The sequence below is a fragment of the Gorilla gorilla genome, chromosome 3 (assembly GCF_029281585.2).
Source record: "Gorilla gorilla gorilla isolate KB3781 chromosome 3, NHGRI_mGorGor1-v2.1_pri, whole genome shotgun sequence".
NCBI lineage: Eukaryota > Metazoa > Chordata > Mammalia > Primates > Hominidae > Gorilla > Gorilla gorilla.
The window spans coordinates 48,121,421-48,146,200 of NC_073227.2; the positions used below are offsets into that span (position 1 = coordinate 48,121,421).

General features: G+C 37.7%; 1 protein-coding gene across 5 annotated transcripts in view; it reads left to right on the top strand.

The window, feature by feature from the left end:
* The window catches only part of N4BP2 (NEDD4 binding protein 2), a 103,619-nt gene that overhangs the window by 43,733 nt on the left and 35,106 nt on the right, over positions 1-24,780 (top strand). For 4 of the 5 annotated variants that reach the window (XM_063705232.1, XM_063705233.1, XM_055384814.2 and 1 more), the window contains 6 exons: positions 3,765-4,908; positions 8,586-8,710; positions 13,777-13,865; positions 15,125-15,201; positions 19,569-19,724; positions 21,637-24,014. In XM_063705232.1, the coding sequence (XP_063561302.1) occupies positions 3,765-4,908; positions 8,586-8,710; positions 13,777-13,865; positions 15,125-15,201; positions 19,569-19,724; positions 21,637-24,014 (3,969 nt within the window). Of the gene's footprint in view, positions 1-1,755; positions 1,848-3,764; positions 4,909-8,585; positions 8,711-13,776; positions 13,866-15,124; positions 15,202-19,568; positions 19,725-21,636; positions 24,015-24,780 lie in introns of all 5 variants that reach the window. The other variant, XM_063705234.1, reaches the window with a different exon arrangement.

The following is a 24,780-nucleotide window of genomic DNA, read 5'->3' on the forward strand; positions in this document are numbered from 1 at the left end:
CAGCTCTGCCACTTAATCTCTCTGAGTCTCAGTTTTCTAATCTGTTAGGTAGAAATATAACAGTATGTGCCTCATAGGACTTTTTTTGGTGAGGATTGAGTTTTAGTTTTTTGTTTTTGGTAAAGTCTTCAGTATGGTAGGTTATTAATAACTTGTCATACATTGTTTAGAAGTATGTAGACAGAAGGGAGTTTATATAAGTTGGCTAGATGAGTAAATTAAATGTTGATGCTTAGTATTGTTACTAGCCAGTATAAGGTAAAATTATTCTGGATTTGGGAAGTTTTGGTAATGTGTTATAAACTTCCAGTTTCAGTCATCGTGTGGTCTGTGAGCATATCTTGTCTAGTTATGCATGCAGAAAACCAATTGTCAGCAGTGCATGATGCTCAGAAATGATAGTATATTGAGTTTTGTAAGTTACTTTGACATTTCCTAATTTTGATATGTTTAAAATTTAATTGTTGCATATAAACTAATATAGCAATGAGGAATTACAAGAAATCCACATCATCCTATACCATAACAAAAAAACTTTTTTGTTTTCCAGAATCTTCTATAGACCTTGTTCATAAGCATTTGAGATTTGAGTGGTGGAATTTTGTTATTATGCGTTTTTAACTTAACATAAGCATTTGTCTATGTTGCTGTAATCTATATTTTTAATGGGTTTCTAATCTACTGAGTTGTGCCGTAGTTTAGTTATATCTACGTTTTTCGTGAATAATTAATATTGCAGAGAACATCTTGGTAAAAATATATTTTTCTTTCTTTTGGCTTTTTTTTTCTTAGTTCCAAAATTTTATTTTCTTGCGTCACAGGGTAAGAACTGCTTTGGCTCTTGGAAGCATACTGCTGAATTGCCTACCAATGAGGTGTGCTGACTTGTAATTCCACCAGGCTTGCATAAGTGTAGTGGTTTCACTTCAGCCTTTTCAACATTGTGTAGTAGTGTTTTAAGATTTTATTTTTTTGAGACGGAGTTTTGCTCTTGCTGCCCAGGCCGGAGTGCAGTGGCGCCATCTTGGCTCATGGCAACCTCGGCCTCCCGAGTTAAAGTGATTCTCCTGCCTCAGGCTCTGAAGTAGCTGGGATTACAGGCGTCTGCCACCGTGCCTGGCTAATTTTTTTTTTGTATTTTTAGTAGAGAATGGGGTTTCATCATGTTGGCCAGGCTGGTCTCGAACTCCTGACCTCAGGTGATCCACGTGCCTCAGCCTCCCAAACTGCTAGGATTACAGGCGTGAGCCACCGCACCCGGCCCATGTTTTAAGATTTTAATAGGAATAAAATTGCATTTTTCCTAATTTGTGTTTTTTTAATAAAGAGGAATGTTGAACATTTTTGTACATGTTTGTTTATTCTTGTATTCTTGTGTAAATTGTTCATTCATTGAAAAAAAATTTTTTTTATACCATGGTTTTAATTTTTCCCAGCAATCTGTATAAGGACTTTTTTTTATGTGATAAGTACCTATCCATTTTGATCTTTAATTTACTTTTACTTAGTGTAATTTTTCATTGTATAGACATTAAGTTTTTAGTTGATCTTTTCTGGTTTTACTGTCATGTAGATTTTTTTCATAGAAATACTCCTTACGTTTGCTTTCTTTTTTTTCCCCCGTCCCTGCCCACCCCCGCCACCTTTTTTTTCTTCCATTTTTAGGTTTTCTGTCCTTTGTAGTATTGCTATGATCTCCTAATTGGTCTCTGCCAGGCTTGCCCCCTCCAATCCCTCTTTGTTTTTCTTCTTAAGGGAACATTAATTGGGTGCTTACTAGGTGCCAGTTCTTGTGCACAGCACATTTTCATGGATTATCTCATTTAATCCTCACAGCAACCTATGAGGTAGGTGCTTTTATTATCCCCATATTACAAATGAGAAAATCGAGGTTTAGGAAAGTTAACTTATTGAAAGTGTCATAGCCAGCAGTAGAGATTTAAATGTTGGTGTTCTGACTCCAGACCAGAGCTGTTACCTACTCTGCTGTGCTGTTTCCAGACTTATCTTTCTTAAAACAGCAAGACAAAACACAAAATAAACAACCCCTCCCTCCAAACTTCAGATGCTTAAAAATTCTTATTATTATTTTTTTTTTGGTTTCCTTTTTTTTTGAGATAGGGCCTCACTCAGTCGCCCAGGCTGGAGCGCAGTAATCACTTTCACTAGAGGCTCACTGTAGCCTCGACCTCATGGGCTGAAGTGATTCTCCTACCTCAGCCTCCTATGTGGCTGGTACTATACGCACATGCTACCACACTGGTTAATTTTTGTAGAGACAGGGTTTTTCCATGTTGCCCAGGCTGGTCTCGAACTCCCGGGCTCAAGCGATCTACCTGCCTCAGCCTCCCAAAATGTTAGGATTATAGGCATGAGCTGCCACACCTGGCCTTAAAATTTCTAATGGCTCCCTATTTGTGTTATAACAGAACGAGCTCAGCATTGGAGTCAGATACACCAGTCCTGGCTCTGTCACTGACTATCTGTGTGACTTGGGTCAAGTTAATGTACTTTTTAACTTCATTTCTTCATCTGTTTGCTAGGAATAATATACCTCATGGTAGTATTTGAGGATTCAGTGAGGTGATGTGTATAAAACTTCTAGCTCAAATGCTATGACTGGTAGTTTCCTTCAAGTTCCCTTCGAAAATAAAATTAATATTTCTTAACATGACATACAGGACTCTTCCCAATTTCACCCAATCGACCTCCCTCTAGGGAGAGCCAAGCCTGGGTTTACCCTTTTTTCTCTTGTGTCTGGCAAGTTACTTTTTAATCTTCAAGTCCCAGTTCACATATCACTTTATGTGAGATCTTTTCTTATTCTCCTTTGTGCTTCTATGGCATTTGTACATTATCAAAAGTGTGCATTATTTATTTATTTATTGTTGAGAGGGAGTCTCGCTCTGTCACCAAGGCTGGAGTGCAGTGGCGCGATCTCTGCTCACTACCACCTCTGCCTCCCGGGTTCAAGAGATTCTCCCACCTCAGGCTCCTGAGTAGCTGGGATTACAGGCATGCGCCGCCACTAGGCCCAGCTAATTTTTATATTTTTAGTAGAGATGGGGTTTCGCCACGTTGGCTAGGCTGGTCTCTAACTCCTGACCTCAGGTGATCCACCCGCCTCAGCCTCCCAAAGTGCTGGGATTACAGGCATGAGCGACCGCGCCAAAAAGTGTGCATTATTTGTCTCTAATATAATTGTTTTAAATCTCTATTAGATTGCAAAGTTCTTTGAGCATATTAAAGATTTTTTTTTACAAAATATTTCTGATATGCAGTACATGCTCAAATATTCTTTGTAGTAAGTGAAATTCATAGCATGGATCATGTAAATAAGTTAGATTTACTAAGAGAATACATAAAATACTTAATATTTAAAAGTGTGCATGCAATAGGTAAGTATTTGTTAAACAACAGGCTTTAGGACTTTTATAAATAAGCCTAATATGTCCAATTACAGATATTTATGTATTTACTCAATTCAGCAAATAATATTTATTTGATGATAGTTTATTAGCTTGGTTTATTACTGTTTTCCTGAAAGAATAGGATTGCATGTCTCCATCATTCAGACTTTTTGCTACTACAGACTTTGGTATGTTAATACAATATTAATTTTTTAAAAATAACATGAATATTGTACATTTATATTCTGTTCAATGCAAAATCCAATATAATTTTAGCTGGATTTTAATAAAATTATTAAATCTGTTTTCTCTGTCTATATTTTTGTTGTTGTTATTATTCTTCTTGTTGTACAGTTGAAAATGCTATGGATTGTCTATTAGAATTATCTGCCACTGATACCAAGATAGAAGAATCATCTTCACAAAGTTTCGTTGCTTCTGAGAACCAAGTAGGTGCAGCAGAAAGTAAAATAATGGAAAAACATCCTGAAGAAGAGAGTGAAGATTCAAAAATGGATTCATTTTTGGACATGCAGCTAACTGAAGACCTGGATTCCTTAATACAGAATGCTTTTGAGAAATTGAACTCTTCTCCTGATGACCAAGTATACTCATTTTTGCCTTCACAAGATGTTAATAGTTTTAATGACTCGAGTGAGTTTATAAATCCTGATTCAAGTAATATGACTCCCATTTTTTCTACACAAAATATGAATTTGAACGGTGAAAATTTAGAGAATTCTGGTTCTACTTTAAGTTTAAACCCATTACCTTCACATTCAGTTTTGAACGAGTCCAAGTGTTTTATAAAGGATAACACATTGGCTTTGGAAAGTAACTACCCAGAAGATTCTCTTCTCAGTAGTTCTTTAAATGTAGCAAGTGACTCCATCGCAGGTTGTAGCAGTCTCAATCAAAAACAGAAAGAACTTTTAGAATCTGAGTGCGTTGAGGCTCAATTCTCTGAAGCTCCTGTAGATTTGGATGCCAGTGAACCTCAGGCTTGTTTAAACCTTCCAGGGCTTGATTTACCAGGTACAGGTGGGGATCAGAAATCTACTCGGGTCTCTGATGTGTTTCTACCTTCCGAAGGGTTCAACTTCAAGCCACACAAACATCCTGAACTGCCAACTAAGGGGAAGGATGTGAGTTACTGCCCGGTACTTGCTCCTCTCCCATTACTGTTGCCTCCTCCGCCACCTCCACCGATGTGGAATCCAATGATTCCTGCTTTTGACCTCTTCCAAGGAAACCATGGCTTTGTAGCTCCTGTTGTAACCACAGCTGCACACTGGAGATCTGTCAACTACACATTTCCACCCTCAGTTATTTCTCACACTTCCCCAACAAAAGTATGGAGAAATAAAGATGGAACAAGTGCTTATCAAGTACAAGAAACCCCAGTTTCTCAGGTTGTAAGAAAGAAGACATCTTACGTTGGACTAGTTCTTGTTCTTCTCAGAGGTCTTCCGGGATCTGGAAAATCTTTTTTGGCAAGGTATGAGGTTTAATTGGGTTTTAAAAAAATAGTATAATGTCTGAATTTGAACACAAGTATGAATAAATAGGCAAAATGCTTTGCTTAGTAGAGATCTTTAGTAACCCCTAAAATGTTTTCTTTTTACTAAGGTTTCCTAACTTTGTGTAGCTAATAACACTGTTTTCTGTGGAAGTTTATTGGAACCGTTCATCTTGGAATATCTCTTTGAAAGACAGAAGAAAAAATTAAAGACAATTTCAAAATTGTGAGCTATTGATGTAGTAGAAGAGAGCTAATTTGAGTGGGAGAAAGATGAGTTCAGCTTTGATCACAGAGTTAAAGAGATATAATTGATCTTGATTTCATGGAATGGAAGTCTTAAATACATTAATTTTACTGGTAGTTGGAAATTCAGGATTATAGAATGTTGTTAAATAATGCTTTTAGAAATGTGTGATTTGAAGGAAGAGAGTATAGGATGACAACTGGTAGTCAGAGAACTTCAAGTTTTCAGGGACTTTTCTGTTCCAAAATAGAGTACCATCAGTTATTTGATCTCATATATACACCTTTATCCCTTCTGTAGTTAAGGTAGGCTGTGAGTGCCTTAATTTGGGAGACAGGAGTCAGTGTTAGAGGCAGCTTTGTAATGGTTTCAGTGGCACTCCTTGAAGAGTATTGTTTTCATATCCCTGCTTAGCCTTTAAATTCCAGAAGATTTCACCTAATCTATTTTATATGCTAGTTCTTTTTTTTTTGAGACGGAGTCTTGCTCTGTTGCCCAGGCTGGAGTGCAGTGGCGCGATCTCGGCTCACTGCAAGCTCCGCCTCCCAGGTTCATGCTATTCCTGCCTCAGCCTCCCGAGCAGCTGGGACTACAGGCGCCCACCACCACGCCCAGCTACTTTTTTGTATTTTTAGTAGAGACGGGGTTTCACCGTGTTAGCCAGGATGGTCTCGATTTCCTGACCTCGTGATCCACCCGCTCCGGCCTCCCAAAGTGCTGGGATTACAGGCATGAGCCACCGCGCCTGGCTTGCTAGTTCTTTTTTTTTTTTTTTCCTTTTTCCAAATTTTAACCATTAGCCTTCTAACATTATCAGTTGGGTCTCTATTTGATCCTGGGTGTATCTAGTCTAGTCTTAATGAATATGCATAGATAACTGGAGAATGTCCTTCATAAACTTATTTTTAGTTTTTTTTTTTTGGTATCTTTTCTGTGTCTGGGTTTCTCTGCTAGTAAATTTCCACATATTCTGCTGATACACTTATAAGCATATTTTTCAGTAGACATGTAGGCTTTTCTAACTGACTTAATAGCAACAACAACATAAAACAATTTAATATTATAGATGTTACTGTCAGTCATGGCAGTGTGTTTCATGAAAGAGATTGGACTGAAAGGTGGTACCTTAGAAGGCAGTTGAGCTGTGAGAGAAGTTTGAAGAACTAGGTTTCAGGGGCCTTTAGAATCAGAGGCAGCTACAGTGTGGGTAAAGAAAAATGTGCTTTTCACAAGGTAGAAACTTAATATTTTTTGAATGAAGAGAGAGAAATAACAGGAAGAGTGTTGAGACATAGAACCTGCGTTGTCTTTTTTTTTTTTTTTTGGAGACGGAGTCTTGCTGTGTCGCCCAGGCTAGAGTGCAGTGGCGCGATCTCGGCTCACTGCAAGCTCCGCCTCCCAGGTTCACGCCATTCTCCTGCCTCAGCCTCCGGAGTAGCGGGACTACAGCCACTGCCACCGCGCCTGGTTAATTTTTTGTATTTTTAGTAGAGATGGGGTTTCACCGTGTTAGCCGGGATGGTCTTGATCTCCTGACCTTGTGATCCGCCCGCCTCGGCCTCCCAAAGTGCTGGGATTACAGGCGTGAGCCACCACGCCCGACAAACCTGCGTTGTCTTGAAGAGAATGGTCTAGTATTCAAACCAAAGGAAAACGATGGGTGCAAAAAGCCCTTTGAATTTATTGGAAAGAAGGTCATAAATGGATATCTGAGAAACAATTTTGTTGTCCTGTGAGGACAAAAGGGTTTAACAAGCTCTGATGATGGAGTTAAAGGAAGGAGAGAAGTTGGGTAGTAGTTGAAAGGGGTCCCAAAGTGTAGTTACAATTTTTTTTTTTTTTGACAGAGTCTGACTCTGTCACCCAGGCTGTTGTGCAGTGGTGTGATCTCAGTTTACTGCAACCTCCACCTCCCCAGGTTTATGAGATTCTCCAGCCTCGGTCTCCTGAGTAGCTGGGATTACAGGTATTTGCTGCCACCCCCAGCTAATTTTTATATTTTTAGTAGAGACAGGGTTTCACCATGTTGGCCAGGCTGGTCTCAAACTTTTTTTTTTTTTTTTTAAGAGACAGGGTCTTGCTTTGTCACCCAGGCTGGAGTGCAGTGGCATGTTCATAGCTCAGTGTTGCCTTGAATTCCTGGGTTCAAGCAATCCTCCTGCCTTGGCCTCCTGAGTAGCTAGGACTACAGGCATGGGCCACCACACCTGGCTCATTTTAAAATTTTTTGTAGAGACAGAGTCTTACCAGCTTGCCCAGGCTCATCTCAAACTCCTGGGCTCAAGCAGTCTTCCCACCTCAGCCTCCCAAAGTGCTGGGACTATAGGCATGAGCTACCATACCCAGCCTAGTTAGAATTTTTAAAGATAGCTGAGATATATACATGTTTAACGGTAAAAACGGAAGTGTCAGAGAAGGGAAAGCTACAAAGAGAAGAGGACAAACAGGAATTGGGATCAAATGAGCATTCACTAGAATGTAAGCTCCATGAATGCAAGCTTTTGTGTCTTTTTTTGTTCATTGATGTATGCTCAGTGCTTAAAACAGTGCCTGGCACTTAATAGATGCTACAGAAAGGGACATATATTTTCAGAAAAGGATAATTAAAAATTTGTTAATCTTCTAACCATTATAAAGATTTTATAGTTAAGGATAAAAGGTCTTTGTAACATTAAAAACAAGTTTCTGAATATTAATTTACATAAAGCAAAATAGACCTGCCTTAGGTCAGATTTTTTTTGGAATTAAACTTCTGCTTAGAGTATTTTCAGTATGATTTGTTTGAATATTACAATATGTTTGTTCTTGTATTTATCTATTTGTGTTTAATTTTTTTTCTTTTTTGAGAGAGGGTCTTATTCTGTCACCCAGGCTGGAGTGCAGTGGTGCAACCTTGGCTCACTGTAACCTAAACCCCCTGGGTTCAAGTGATCCTCTCAACTTAGCTTCCCAAGCAGCTGGGACTATAGGTGCACACTACCACACCTGCCTAATTTTTGTCTTTTTTGTATAGTTGGGTTCTTGCTATGTTGCCGAGGCTGCTTTTTACTCTTTTATTTTATTTATTTATTTTTTTGAGACACAGTCTTGCTCTGTCTCCCAGGCTGGAGTACAGTGGCACAATCTCAGCTCACTGCAACCTCTGCCTCCTGGGTTCTAGCAATTCTCATGCCTCAGCCTCCCTAGTAGCTGGGACTATAGGCGCATGCCACCATACCTGGCTAATTTTTGTATGTTTAGTAGAGATGGGGTTTCACCATGTTGGCCAGGCTGGCCTTGAACTCCTGGCCTCAAGCGATCCACAAAATGATAGTACTTGAATAATTTATTTTGTTTATGACTTTGGAAAAATTAGGAGAGAAAATTTAGAAGAAAAGGTAATGAAAATTATTTCATTTATCTTTCACAGGACTTTGCAAGAGGATAATCCAAGTGGAGTCATTCTTAGTACTGATGATTATTTTTATATAAATGGACAGTACCAGTTTGATGTAAAGTACTTAGGAGAAGCACATGAATGGAACCAGAATCGTGGTAAGAACAGATAATCAGATTCTGGGTGACGTTATGAGTAATACAAAGAAAAAATTCACTTAGTATTTGTTTATGTGTTTGTTTTTGTTTTTTGAGACAGGGTCTCACTGTGTTTCACAGGCTAGAGTGCAGTGGCATGATCTTGGCTCACTGCAGCCTTGACTTCTGGGTTCAGGTGATCCTCCCACCTTAGCCTCCCAAGTAGCTGGGACCACAGATGTGCCACCATGCCTGGCTAATTTTTGTATTTTTTGTTGTCCAGCCTGGTCTTGAACTCCTGGGCTCAAGCAATCTGCCTCTCTTAGCCTCCCAAAGTGCTGAGTTTGCAGAAGTGAGCCACTGCGCCCAGTTAAATTGGCTTAGTATTTTTTTTTTTTTCGAGATGGAGTCTCACTTTGCCCCCAGGCTGTAGTACAGTGGTGCAATCTGGGTTCACTGCAACCTCTGCCTCCTGGGTTCAAGTGATTCTCCTGCCTCAGCTTCCTGAGTAGCTGGGATTACAGGTGCATGCCACCGCACCTGGCTAATTTTTGTGTTTTTTGTAGAGATGGGGTTTCCCCATGTTGGCCAGGCTGGTTTCGAACTCCTGACCTTAGGTGGTCCGCCTGCCTTGGCCTCCCAAAGTGCTGAGATTACAGGTGTGAGCCACCGTGCGTGGCCTATAACCGTATAGTATATATAAAATTTTAACTGTCATTAACATTAATTCTTATGTTACATAGTAAGAGGTGAGTTTATCTTATAGGGTGGTTATAAGGATTCAAAGAGTTAATTTTTGTAAGGTACTTAGAATATTGTGTGGCATATTTTAAGTTATCAGTAGGGATCTTTTGAGAAGTAAATCTGATTTTCTGCTTGGGTCTCAGAATAGCTGTAAGGAAATTGCAGTTGTTTCCTATGTATCTTTTTTTTTTTTTTTTGACACAGTATCTTGCTGTGTCGCCCTGGCTGCAGTGCAGTGGTGTGATCTCGGCTCACTGCAACCTCCGCCTCCCACGTTCAAGGGATTCTTATCCTCAGCCTCCCAGCCTGAGTAGTTGGGACTATAGGCGTGTGACACCATGCCTGGCTAATTTTTGTATTTTTAGTAGAGACGGGGTTTTGCCACATTGGCCAGGGCCAGGCTTGTCTCAAACTCCTGGCCTGAAGTGGTCTGCCTAACTCGGCCTCTGAAAGTCCTGGGATTACAGGTTTGAGCCACCATGCCCAGCCTGGTTACTGCTTTCTAAAATGGAATTTGAACCACTAGAAATAGAATTTGACCAGTTAACCACTGGTTTTCCTTAGATTGGTTTACTCTTTTTTTTTTGAGACGAAGTCTTGCTTTGTTGCCCAGGCTGGAGCGCAGTGGCGTAATCTCGGCTCAGTACAACCTCTGCCTCCCGGGTTCAAGCGATTCTCCTGCCTCAGCCTCCCCCTGAGTAGCTGGGATTACAGGCGCGTGCCACCATGCCTGGCTAATTTTTGTATTTTTAGTAGAGACGGGATTTCACCATGTTGGCCAGGCTGGTCTTGAACACCTGACCTTGTGATTCACCTGCCTCGGCCTCCCAAAGTGCTGGGATTACAGGCATGAGCCACTATGCCTGGCGATTGGTTTACTTTTTATGGAAGATAGTGTGAGAATAAAAACGACTCTCTAAACTGAATCTGTGGGGACATCATAGGTAAAAATTTAGTTTCCTTGCTAGTGTAACTGTCTATTCAGTGAAGATAGTTTTATCATTAAATGTTTATTTGCATAGTTTGGATTTTCTATGGAGAATCTTATTAAGATATAGGGACTGTATTTTCCTCAGTTTTTTTTTTTTTTGGAGACAGAGTCCTGGTCTGTTGCCAGGCTGGAGTGCGGTGGCGTGATCTTGGCTCACTGCAATGTCTGCCTCCCGGGTTTAAGCGATTCTCCTGCCTCAGCCTCCTGAGTAGCTGGGACTACAGGCTATGCCACCATGCCCAGCTAATTTTTGTATTTTTAGTAGAGACAGGGTTTCACCGTGTTGGCCAGGATGGTCTCGATCTCTTAACTTTGTGATCCAGCTATCTCGGCCTCCTGAAGTGCTGGGATTACAGACATGAGCCACCGCACCCGGCCCTCAGTCTTTTATGATAAGTGTACTGTAAAGGTGATTCTTGGGTTTGCCATCTTCAGACATTGTTAAATTTTTATATATTCTTTTTTGAACTAAAGATTAAGAATTCAGGAATCTGAAAATGCCAACATAACTAAAACCAAAGGAGGCAGTATGATTTGGTGATGAAGATCACCCTTGGATTCACCAGTTACTAGCTATATGATCTTGTGCAATTTACTTATACTTTCCAAGGCCCAGTGTCCCCTTTGTAAAAGGGAATGATAATACTTAACTCCCAGGATTGTTGTGAAAGTTAAATGAAGGTGAAAAGTGTTAACATTGGCTGGGCGCGGTGGCTCATGCCTGTAATTCCAGCACTTTGGGAGGTTTAGGCAGATGGATCACCTGAGGTCAGGAGTTTGAGACCACCCTGGCTAACATGGCGTTACCCCATCTCTACTAAAAATACAAAAATTAACCGGGCATGGTGGTGCACACCTATAGTCCCAGCTACTTGAGAGGCTGAGGCAGGAGAATTGCTTGAACCTGGGAGGCGGAGGTTTCAGTGAGTCAAGATCCCACTACTGCACTCCAGCCTGGGTGACAGAGCAAGACTCTGTCTCAAAAAAAAAAAAAAGTGTTAGCATGGTTCAGCATGCCCTTATAACAGCAACAATAATATATGTTAATAGGCGGAATTCATTTAAAAACTGCTTTGTTAAGACAAAATTCATGTGCCATACAAATCATCCATTTAAATTGTATCATTCAGTAGTTTTTAGAACTTAATATTCAGGGCTGTGCATTCGTTAATACACTCTATTTAATTTGGCTTTGCTGCAACTTTTAGAACACGCTAAATTTTAGAACATTTTTATCATCTCAGAAAGATTCTGTACCTATTAGCAGTCACTCTTCATTTCTTTCCAGTCTGTGTTTTGTCCCTATAGATAATTTGCCTATTCCGGACATTTCCTACAACATGTGGACTTTTGTGATTGGCTTCTTTCACTTAGTATAATGTTTTCAAGCTTCATCCATGTTGTAGCATGTGTTTCATTCCTTTTTATGGATGAGTAAGATTCCACTGGGTGGATATATCACATTTTATTAATCTATTCATCAGTTAATAGACATTTGAGTTGTTTTCACTTTTTGGCTATTAAGAACAGTGCTGCTATAAACAAACACACATGTCTATGTCTAACCTTTTTAGGAACTGCCATGCTGTTTTCCAAAGCAATCATACCTTTTTATGTTTCCTCTAATAATTTATGAGAGTTTCAACTTTTCTACATCCTCACCAACACTTGTTATTGTCCGTTTTTTTGATTATTCCTATTCTGGTAGGTGTGAAGTGGTATCTCATTGTGGTTTCAATTTGCTTTTCTCTGATGGCTAATGATGTGGAACATCTTTTTGTGTGTTTGTTGGCCGTTTGTATATCTTCTCTGGAGAAATGTCTATTCATATTTGCTCTGTCACTTAGACTGGAGTGCAGTGGCACGATCTTGGCTCATTGCAACCTCCGCCTCCTGGGTTCAAGTGATTCTTGTGCCTCAGCCTCCTGAGTAGCTGGGATTACAGGTGCAGGCCGCTACGCCCGGCTAATTTTTGTATTTTTAGTAGAGACGGGGTTTCACTGTGTTGGCCAGGATGGTCTCGAACTCCCAACCTCAGGTGATCCGCCTGCCTCCGTATCCTAAAGTGCTGAGATCATAGGTGTGAGGTACCGTGCCCAGCCTCCTTTGCCCATTTTTAAATTGGTTGTTTGTTTCTTCATTAGTGAGTTGTTAGAGACTGGGCAGAACTTTGAAAACTTCCAAATAAATTACTTGTAAGACTTACTTGTTGTGGTACATCATTAATTTCCTGTATGGTCTAATTCCTTTGGAAGAAAGGTAAGAAAATCCCTTGTGCAACGGTGTATTATAATGTTTTCTTTATTTCAGATCATTACATTGTGTGTGTGTATATTTGTCCATTTGTTTTTGTTGTTTGTTTTTAAACTTTATTTTTGAATATTAGATATATGGAAAAGTTGCAGAGATACTATGGAAAGCTTCTGTATACCCTTCACTCATTTATCCTTCATGTTAACATCTAATGTAACGAGGATACATTTGTCAAAACTAAGAAATTGGTTTATTATTATTAACTAAACTCAAGACTATAGTTTGATTTTAATTTTTCTACTCAAGGTCTTTCTCTCTTGCTTGACAGTCTTAATATGTGGGGTTTTTTTTGAGACGGAGTCTTACTCTGTCACCCAGGCTGGAGTGCAATGGCGTGGTCTCAGCTCACTGCAACCTCCACATACCGGGTTCAAGTGATTCTCCCGTCTCAGCCTCCCAAGTAGTTGGGACTACAGGTGCGTGCCACCACACCTGGCTAATTTTTGTATTTTTAGTAGAGACAGGGTTTCAATATGTTGGCCAGGTTGGTCTCGAACTCCTGACCTCATGATCCACCTGACTTGGCCTCCCAAAGTGCTGGGATTACAGGCATGAGCCACCGCGCCTGGCCTTGTTTTGTATTTTTTAGGCAGAGTCTTACTCTGTTGCCCAGGCTGAAGTGCAGTGGCCTGATCTTGGCTCACTGCAACATCTGCCTCCTGGTTTCAAGTGATTCTCTTATCTCAGCCTCCTGAGTAGCTGGGACTACAGGTGGGCACCACCACGCCCAAATAATTTTTGTATTTTTAGTAGAGATGGGATTTCACCATGTTGGCCAGGCTGGTCTCGAACTCCTGGCCTCAAGTGATCTGCCCGCTTTGGCTTCCCAAAGTGCTGGGATTATGGGCATGAGCCACCATGCCCAGCCAACCCATACTTACTTAATTTTTATGTCCTCAAAGGGATATTTAGAAGTTGAGCAGTGAGTAAAATTAGTACATCGTGATTTTCAAATTATGAAAAGATCAGATTTTTTGAAAATCATAATACTTAGTATTGTTGTTTAAAAAATGATTTTTAATTATGTTATGTTTTTCAGCAAAAGAAGCATTTGAGAAGAAGATATCTCCTATAATTATAGATAATACAAACCTACAGGCATGGGAAATGAAACCGTATGTTGCTTTGGTTAGTACCATAAGTTGTCATAAGTTTATAACAGTTTGTATGCAATTATTGGGGAACATTAATTATGAAAGTGAATCTGAAGCACTTAAGAATCTCAGAACCTTGGATAGTCTGTAAATGAGCTTTCATTGGTCTTCAGCAAAATGAGGAAATCAGGCCATTTAGCTGAGTTTTTCCATAGAGTTAAAGTTTTAAATTCTGAAATTCAATTTTTGAACTCTAAGATTGTTTTGTTTTTTGGGGTCTTTTATGAAAAGGTAGTGGTACTAAATTATAATTTTATTTTTTTGTTTGTACATATGTTATATATATTTATTTCCTTTTCCTCATACTTGGCAGAATCAAAATTTGTTGGTCCTTTGTTTTTCCCTAAATTTCTTTTGAAATTTTGCTGTTCTGAGAAATTCAGCATTCTGTAAACTCAGCTATTTTCTCTGAATTTGCCAGATTTCTTTTAATGTTTAAGTCCTTTGCCTTTACCTGACCTATACCTAATCCTCTTGCCCTTCTTGCTCTTTTTTGCCCACCTTTTTTTTTTTGTTGTTGAGATGGAGTTTCGCTCTTGTTGCCCAGGCTGGAGTGCAATGGCGTGATCTCGGCTTACTGCAACCTCTGCCTCCTGGGTTCAAGCGATTCTCCTGCCTCAGAAACTGAGAAACTGGGATTACAGGTGCCCGCCACCATGCCCAGCTAATTGTTTGTATTTTTAGTATAGACAGGATTTCACCATGGTGGCCAGGCTGGTCTTGAACTCCTGACCTCAGTTAATCCACCCACCTCGGCCTCTCAAAGTGTTGGGATTACAGGCGTGAGCCACCATGTCCAGCTGAAAATTCTTTATCTTCCTTTCTTAACATTTTTTTTAAAGAACATTCTGTCATTAGCACATGTAGAATTTAAAAAATTACTGTGTAGTATTTTCATCTTGTGGTTATGCCTTCACTTATTTAGTCAGTTCTATATTAATAGCCACGTAGTTATTTGTATTCTTTTGCTGTTACAAATACTGGAAAACTGGCTATCCTGGCATATATCTAATGTATGTATTATATAAATAAATGCTCTTATATAAGTATTTATCAGTAGCATAAATTTGTAATAGTTAATTGCTGGGTTAAAGTGATTGTATATTTTGCCATTTTAACACACTCATCAGGATTAGATAATCTTTACGTTTCACATGCTATATATTTGGAAACAATAATTTTAATTTCTTGGAAATACCTATTTTAAAATGTTTTTGTCTTTGTTGTATGTAGTCTCAGAAACACAAATATAAAGTCCTTTTTCGGGAACCAGACACATGGTGGAAGTTTAAACCAAAGGAACTTGCAAGGTAAAACTTGGAGGCTACCTAACATGCTTTTTATATAACGACAGACAGACAAGGTCCGTTTAGATTTTTCCCCTTGTAAATGATGAATGAATTGATTAGATTGTAACTTAATTTCTATTGCTTATGGCTTTTTGTCCAGTTGTATGAAGAGTTTCTTTGTGTTTCTAAAATTGAGTTAATTTACAGTAAAAATTCCCCTTGTATTATATACTCAGTATCTTACTACCTTTTTTGAGTTTTATTTATTTGTTTATTTATTTAAATATAGAGACAGGGTCTTGCCATGTTACCCAGGCTGGTCTTGAACTCCTGGCCTCAAGCGATCCTCCTGCCTCTGCCTCCCAAAGTGCTGGGACCACAGGTGTGAGCCACCATGCCCAGCCTGTACTTTATTACTTTGAATCATATGTTAATATCTAAAGCTAGAACAGACCCTAGGATTTGGCACACCTGAACTATGTGCTACTGGGAGGGGCAAATTGTCGTAGCTGCTTAGTGATTTAGAGCACTGGAAGGTAGTACGGATATAGAGATGGAAAAGGTAGCAAATATCCAGCTGTCCAGATATCTCACTCCATGCCTGCCTCCCACTATGGCTATACTTTTTTCTTTATTCAGTTGCTTGACTTGAATAAAAATGTTAGTCAAGGCATGGACGTACAGTGCGTTTTGCTTTGTGTTCTGTACTTCCATAGAGATAGCCCTAACTTCATTTGGGTTAGACTATTTTTTTTTTTCTTGGCAATTTCAACTAACTTTAGTACTAAAGGACAACCTAATTTTAGTATATTCACAGTGTTGTGTGATCATCACCCCTAGGTAATTTCAGAACTTTTCCATTTCCTCCAAAGAAGCCCTATGCCTACAAGCAGTTACTCTAGTTCCCCCCTCCTCTTGACAACCACTAATATGTGTTCTGTATTTATGGGTTTTCCTGTTGCATATACTGCATATAAATGGAACATACAATATGTGGCTGTTTGTGTCTGGCATCTTTTCACTTAGCATAATGTTTTTAAGGCTCATCCATGTTGTAGCATGTGTCACTACTTCCTTTTCATTTCCTTTTGATAGATTACTGAGTTTGGTTTTCTGATATTTCATTTAGGATTTTTGCGTCTTTATAAATAAATGAGATTGACCTACAGTTTTTTTATTCCTTGACTTGTCTTGCCTGACAGTGATATCATAGTTTTAGTATCATGAAATTAATTGGGAAGTATCTCCTCTTTTCTTCTTTTCTAGGTTTATCTAAGTTTGAATGTTAGAATTTACTTTAAAAATTCTTTGGATCTGATGTTTTCTTTGTGAGAATGTTTAGTTGGAATTTTTCCATTATAGCAACGTTTCCAAATTTATTAAGACTATTAAAGCAATTATAGTAGTCTCTTACTGTTTACACATCTACTGTGTTAGCAGTTAAGTTCCCTCCTGCAATCTTAGTATGTTTATATTATCTTCCTTCTTTTTTCTTTATTATTCTCATCAGAGATCAGATTAGCCTTTTCAGATAAACAAGTCTCAGCTTTATTTGAACTCCATCGTAAGTTTTCTAATGTTTAATTAATTTCTGCTTCTCATTATTCTACCTTTATTGCTTTAAAAAATCAATTTTGCTTTTTTTATTCTCTTGTGTTTTAAACTTCTCTGCTTGAAGGTTTAGGTCATTTTCTAATATGACATTTGATGTTAAAATTTCCCTATGTATGCCAGGTGTGGTGGCTCCTGCCTGTGATCCCAGTACTTTGGGAGGCTGAAGCAGGAGGATTTCTTGAGCCCAGGAGTTTGAGACTAGTCTGGGCAACAGAGTGGGACCCTGACTCTACAAAAAATAAAAAAATTAGCTGGGTATGGTGGCGTTCGCCTGTGGTCCCAGGTACTCGGATGCTGAGGTGGCAGGATTATTGTAGCCTGGGAGGTCGAGGCTGTGATGAACTGTGATTGTGCCATTGCACTCCAGCCTAGGCAACAGAGCGAGACTCTGTCTCCCAATAAAATAAAATTTTCATATGTATTATTTTAGCTGCTCTCAGAATTTTAATATATAATACTTTATTTTTGTCTTATTTAGTTATTTTCTAGTTTGCATTATGATTAATTTCGTTCTTTAACTCTTGGGTTATTTAGTACTGTGTTTTTAAATTTCTGAACAGATGAGTGTTTTGTCTTTTATAAAAATTGGTTTTCAACTTAACTACAGTAGGTCAGGTTGTGTAGTTTGTATGATACTAATTCACTGATATTTATAAGATTTTTTTGGCCTAGTTAAATGTTGATTTTTTATACATTTCATATTTGCTTGATAAGAATGTACATGATTACAATGTGTTAATATATCCATTAAATCATGCTTATTGTTACTCATATCTCCTGTATTTGAGAGATGAATGTTGAAATCTCCCTTTATTATGTTGAACTTGTGGTTTCTCCTCATAATTCTGCCTATGTTTGCTTTACATATTTGGAGGGTAGTTTTTGAAATGTATACAAGCTTAAGATTTTTATATCACCCTAATTAATTGAACCTTTTATTATTTTCTAGTGATTTTCTTTTGTCTTTAGTAGTGATTTTTGTTGTAAAGTGTAATTTGTCTAATATTGATAGACCTACATCAGCTTCCTTTTAGTTAGTATTTGTTACTTCTTTTTTCATACTTTTACTTTGAATATTTTTATGTTCGATGTATCTCTTGTAAGCATGATGGCTGGATTTTTCAAAATCCACTCTGTCCACCTTGACTTTTAACTGATAAACTTAGTTCTTTTATGGTTATTTTGGTTATTCATATAATTGATCTTGTTTCTTAGAATTATTCATATAATTGATCTTGTCTCATTCTGTGCTTTTTGTTTATCCCACCTTTTCTGTGATTGTTCTTCTATTATAGAAAATGATGTAGTTGGATTTTTTTCCTATCATGCCTTATTTAAAAATTTTTAAAATTGTTTCCAAATTTTTGAATTAAATTTTTTTCTTCTCTACTAATTTGGAAATCGTGGAGACTTTAAATCTAAAGTCAAACCATTTTCTTGGCTTTCCTCCTCACGCATACGAAGACTTTAAAACATTTTAATTCTGACACTTGCCTCCCTCTCAATTTACATGCTCTCATTGTCCAGAATATACAGGTAGTGTTTATTTTCACTTATTCATCTAGTTATTGCTTTCTGCTTCATTTTTTTCTTGCATCATATACCTTTCATCTGGGAATTTCCTTCTGCCTGATGTTCATCTTTGAGAATTTTCTTTACAGTAAGGGTCTGCTTGGTGTCAAATTCTTTTTTTAAAATCTGCAGATCTTTTTATTGCCCTCATTCTTGTAAGATACTTTTGCTGGATATGTATATTCTATACTGACAGTTATTTTCTGTTGTTGAAGATAACACTTCACTCCCTTCTGACTTACATTATTATTGTTGTTAAGTCAGCTGTCATTCTAATTGTTTCTTTGTAGATAACTAGTTTTAAAATGATTTTTTAAAATTTCTGGTTGCTTTTAATATCATCTCTTTGTCTTTGGTGAATGACAATTTCAGCACTATTTTTCTAGTTATGGATTTCTTATTTTTTTATCTTGTTTGGCATTTGTTGGCTTCTGAAATTAAGGGATTGGTGTTTTTCATCAGTTCTGGAAAATTCTCAGCATTTTTCTTTACATTGCTTCCGTCCCATGCATTCTCTTCTCTTTCCGGGACTTAGATTAGATGTATACTTGAACTTTTGGCTCTGGCTCCTATGACTCTTAACCTCTCTTTCATATTTTCTATCTCTTTGCTTCTCTGTGATCTGAAACCAGACAAGATCGAGGTAGGTAAATATGAAAGCCAGATTTGCCCAACTGGCAAATGCATATATTATCCCTGGGATCCAGTCACAAAGCCTTGAATTCAACCCAAGACAGGAAAGTTGCAATTGAGATGTTTTCATTAAGACCAAACCTTTGAGGGGCTAAAGCATAACATCTGGCCTCCTGGCAGGTATAAACTAGATGCTGTGTGAAAGTACTCCGAGTTGAAGGCCTCAGAATTCTCATATATTAAGTTCAACCAAATATGAGCTTATAATAAAAAACATTTTTGAAAAAGGCACCATGAGTGAAAACACAAACAACTAACTTCATATTTGAACATCTAGAAACTTCAAATACTAGAATTTTTTTTCTTTGTTTGAACTTAAGTGTATAATTTAAGAAATCCTTAATAAAATGAAAATTAGAATCAAATTGTATATATTGTGGTCACAATAAAGCAGCTTTGATATTCTTATCTATTAGAAATATATTATTGTTTTCCTAGACATACGTTCTGATTTTTAAAAACTTAATTATCAATATTTCTTCAACCCTTTTTTCCCCTGGAATTTTCAGGCGTAACATTCATGGGGTAAGCAAAGAAAAAATAACAAGAATGTTGGAACATTATCAACGTTTTGTTTCAGTGCCAATAATTATGAGTTCTTCGGTTCCAGAGAAAATTGAACGTATTGAGTTGTGTGCATATTCTCGTGAGGATAGAAGCACTAGGTAGGTTAAAATGCCTTATGTACAAAATTCAATTTGAAATATAATTTTTAAAAGGTATAATTTTGGAGCTTGTGGAATCATTGCTGATAAACTTTAAAAATAAGGTGGACTTGGCTGGGTGTGGTGGCTCACACCTGTAATCCCAGCAGTTTGGGAGGCCGAGGCAGGTGGATCACCTGAGGTCAGGAGTTCGAGACCAGCCTGACCAACATGGAGAAACCCATCTCCACTAAAAGTACAAAATTAGCCTGGCTGGTGGCGCATGCCTGTAATCTCAGCTGCTTGGGAGGCTGAGGTAGGAGAATTGCTTGAACCCGGGAGGCAGAGGTTGCGGTGAGCTGAGGTTGCGGTGAGCCGAGATTGCACCATTGCATTCCACCCTGGGCAACAAGAGCAAAACTCCATTTCAAAAAATAAATAAATAAATAAATAAGGTGGACTTTTGTTATTTTTAAGGATTTACTTGTAGTCTTACCTGGGGTGGGATATATGTAGTTATCAAGAGAAGTACAAGTTCATATGAGAGATGACATGACAGTTCTTTTATTGTCCTCAGAGTTTTGTGAGTCCATGATTATGCTATGAATTCTCCTGCCAGTTTTACTTGACGCTCGCTGCTAATCCAGTATTTCCCTTATCTTCTCGCAGTTATTATTTTGTATCCACTCAAATCACTTCTTAATTTCCTTAAGTTTTAATGAAAATACTCTTTCAAGCTAGTGTTATACAAATTGTTAACAGTACACTTTTACCAAGTAATACAAGTCATGGCCTTCTGACAATTTGCAATCCAAGGTAGCACTGATTCTGTTTAGCAACGAAGACACATAAACAATTGAATAAATAAAAACAGCATTAATTGACAGACAGAGTAAAGAAGAAACCAGAGGTCTGAATTATCCATATGTTTTGATGGTAAGGGACAGAAAGGTTCTGTTAAAAAGGAGTTGGGAATGGGGAAGAGAAAATTTATAAATGCTTTTTTGATTGAGAAACAGTGTTGCAAAGTGGTTAAGAGCATGGACTCTTGAGCTATATTTCCTGGGTTCAAAAAGTCCCAAAGCTTTGTAATCTCTGACAAGTTACAAATCTTTCTGTACTTCAGCTCTTCATTTCTAAAATGCCAGTAATAACACTCTACTCATAAAAATCTTATAAGGATTATGAATTAGTACATGCAAGGGACTTAAAGTAGCATCATCTAACACATAGAAAACTCAGCGTTAGGTATGATTTCACTTAGGAAGGCATCCTGCGAGAGTTGGGACTTCGAGCACTCCTGAAGTTAAAAAAAAGAGGAAATGCGTTGACAAATTTAATCGAGAAAAATTAACTAAAGTTGAGAGTATAATGATTTGCACAAGTGCTCTGAGTCTGAAATTAACATTAAGTATGGCTTTAAAAAATCTTACCAAATGACATTTCAAATGAAAGCTCTTTTTCTCTAATTTCTCTTAATCGGGCAAATAGCGTTGGTTGGCCCTTTGTGACTTTGTAAATGAAGCTTCCTCTGTATCAGACCTATTTTACATATGCTTAGCTATGTAAAACTAAGGTCAGAAAGAAGCCAGGAAAGTGGTGTCCTCTCCTGGGAACAAATTCAGAGCTTTAACTTTAATGCATAATTAACACCTAAACTGAAAATCTCATATGTACTATTCAATTAAAAAAGTTTGAGTGCTTCATATATGCCAAGCATCATGCTAGGTAATGGGGTTACAACAATGTAATGTGTTCATAGGGTATTAGAGAAAGATCAGAATCAGCTTTTATAATTTTAATGTAATTTATTTATAAAATTTTCAGAATAACTGTTAAGTGCCCTGTCTGTCAATTAATGCTTCTTTAAATCATAGTATTGATGGCAGCATTAAGAGACTTTCTTATGATACTCTTTAAAATAATCTTACAGCCCAAAAGACAATGAAGATATTATCTCTGAAAAAGAAGAAAATATGTTATCTTCATCTTTGAAGCATCTAGAGTTCACTGAAGAGAAGAATCTTGATGTAACCAAAGAAACAATGTTACCTGAGAATGTTGCATATCTCTGTAATGCAGATTTAAACAAAAGAAGAAAAGAAATTAGTGATATGAATCCTAGCATTCAAAGTGCTTTAATTCTGGAAACTCCACACATGTATTTTTCTGACTCTGAAGGCAAACTACAGGTAACAGACAAAAGTGAAAAAGAGCAAATAGAAATGGTGGCTGTAAAAGGGTATAGTAAAACTGACACAGATAGTTCTATGGAGAGAGTATCACCTAGTACTTGCTGTAGTGAAAATAATCAAGAAGACTGTGATCTTGCAAATACTGGACCACTTCAAAATGAAAAATCCTCACCTGGTGAAATAGTGGAAGAAAGAGCAACAGTAAAGAAAAAAGCCTTTGGGAAACAAAAAAGCAAATCGACTTTGGAAAAGTTCCCAAGATATGAGCTATCAAATTTTGTTGGTGACTGGCCAGTTGATAAGACTATTGGTCAGAGGACAAAAAGGAACAGAAAAACTGAAAAAACTTCATCTGTACAAAGCGACAAAAAGTATAATTACCCTCAGTCACACAAATTAGTTAACAGTGTATCTGTGAATACAGATTGTGTCCAGCAACGAGGATCTCCACATGAAAGTGTAGAGGATGGCAGAAAGTCACAGTGTGATGATGCTTCAGAGCCACTCAATAGCTGTAAATATGATGCTTATAAAAATATTGAAAAAAACTCATTCAACATTATGGGTGACTGGCCTTCATCTGATTCTTTAGCTCAGAGGGAACACAGATCAAGAATGCCAAAGACTGGTTTAAGTGAGCCCAACCTAGAAATTGGAACAAATGACAAAATGAATGAAATATCCTTATCTATAGCACATGAGGCCTGTTGGGGCACAAGCTCTCAAAAACTAAAGACATTGGGTAGCTCCAATCTAGGAAGTTCTGAAATGCTACTCAGTGAAATGACCTGTGAGAGTCAGACTTGTCTAAGTAAAAAGAGTCATGGGCAACACACATCGTTGCCTCTTACTTTTACCAATAGTGCACCAACTGTTTCTGGAGTAGTAGAACCACAAACGTTAGCTGAATGTCAAGAGCAAATGCCTAAGAGAGACCCTGGAAAAGAAGTAGGCATGTGCACCCAGACTGAACCACAGGATTTTGCTCTTTTATGGAAAATAGAAAAGAATAAAATTAGCATTTCAGATTCTATCAAAGTATTAACAGGAAGATTAGATGGATTTAAGCCGAAAGTTTTCAATATTAACACAAAATCAGACGTTCAAGAAGCAATTCCATATAGAGTAATGTATGATAAAAGCACGTTTGTTGAAGAAAGTGAGCTTACCAGTGCAGATGAATCTGAAAATCTTAACATTCTTTGTAAACTGTTTGGATCCTTTTCATTAGAAGCCCTGAAAGACTTATATGAGAGGTGTAATAAAGATATTATTTGGGCCACAAGCCTTTTGTTGGATTCTGAAACTAAGTTATGTGAGGATACAGAGTTTGAGAATTTCCAAAAATCATGTGATGGATCACAAATTGGGCCTTTTTCTCTGGGGTTGAATTTGAAAGAAATTATTAGCCAAAGAGGAACTTTAGAGAATTCTAATTCTCCTGTGCCAGAGTTTAGCCATGGGATTGGTATTAGTAACGCTGACTCACAGTCTACTTGTGATGCAGAAAGAGGAAACTCAGAGCAGGCGGAAATGAGAGCTGTCACTCCTGACAACCATGAATCGATGACAAGTATATTTCCCAGTGCTGCTGTGGGTCTAAAGAATAATAATGACATACTTCCTAACAGCCAGGAAGAACTTTTATATAGCAGTAAGCAGTCCTTTCCAGGTATTCTAAAAGCTACTACTCCTAAAGATATGAGTGAAACAGAAAAAAACCTAGTAGTCACAGAGACTGGAGACAACATACATTCTCCTTCACATTTCTCTGATATTTTTAACTTTGTATCTAGTACTTCAAATCTTGAATTAAATGAAGAAATTTATTTTACTGATTCTCTTGAAATAAAGAGAAATGAAAAATTTCCAAAGGATTATGTGAAATTTTCAGATGAAGAAGAATTTATGAATGAAGATGAGAAGGAAATGAAGGAAATTCTAATGGCAGGAAGTAGTTTATCAGCTGGAGTTAGTGGGGAAGATAAAACCGAGATATTGAATCCCACTCCAGCGATGGCCAAATCTCTGACCATAGACTGTCTGGAATTGGCATTACCCCCTGAACTGGCTTTTCAACTTAATGAATTATTTGGTCCTGTTGGTATTGATTCAGGTAAGGAAAAAGTAAATGACCGCGTGTGTCTTTGTGTGACTCGACTACAGAGGGTTCTATTTTTTTTTTTTTTTCTGAGATGGAGTCTTGCTCTGTTGCCCAGGCTGGAGTGCAGTGCCTCAATCTCGGCTCACTGCAACCTCTCTGCCTTCCAGGCTCAAGTGATTCTCCTGCCTCAGCCTCCAGAGTAGCTGGGATTATAGGCATGTGCCACCGTACCTGGCTAGAGAGTTCTATTTTGATTGTAAAATTATATTCTATGTTAACTGAAATGCAAAAGTAATTTTATGTTGCCTAACTTCACATAGTGCCTTATTTTTGACACATTTCTGGAGGACTTTAAAAAATACAATAGGAAGAAATAGAGAATATTTATATGGAGTTTGTATTTATCCCATACATAGTTTGAACGTTTTCTCTGGTATTTATTTCACACTTAATTGTACGGATGAACCTTTTAAAATCCTTTGGTGCTACTCCAGATACATTTAAGACAAGATTAATTTTTTAGAACATATTTATTGAAAAGTCTTGACTAATAGAAATGAATAAAGTAAACATATTTAGACTCATGGAAAGGAATAACTTAGATTTACTGTAAAGCTTTGTATAACTGCAGTAGTCAAGAAGTGTGAAGACAGTAACATAGCATATAACATAAATAAAAATACTCTAAGATTTAGTAAATAGAAACATAAGTTAGGAATTAATAGTACAAGTTAGTTTTGTGATGCATAAGGTGGTTTAGTATGTTTTCTGCAAATAT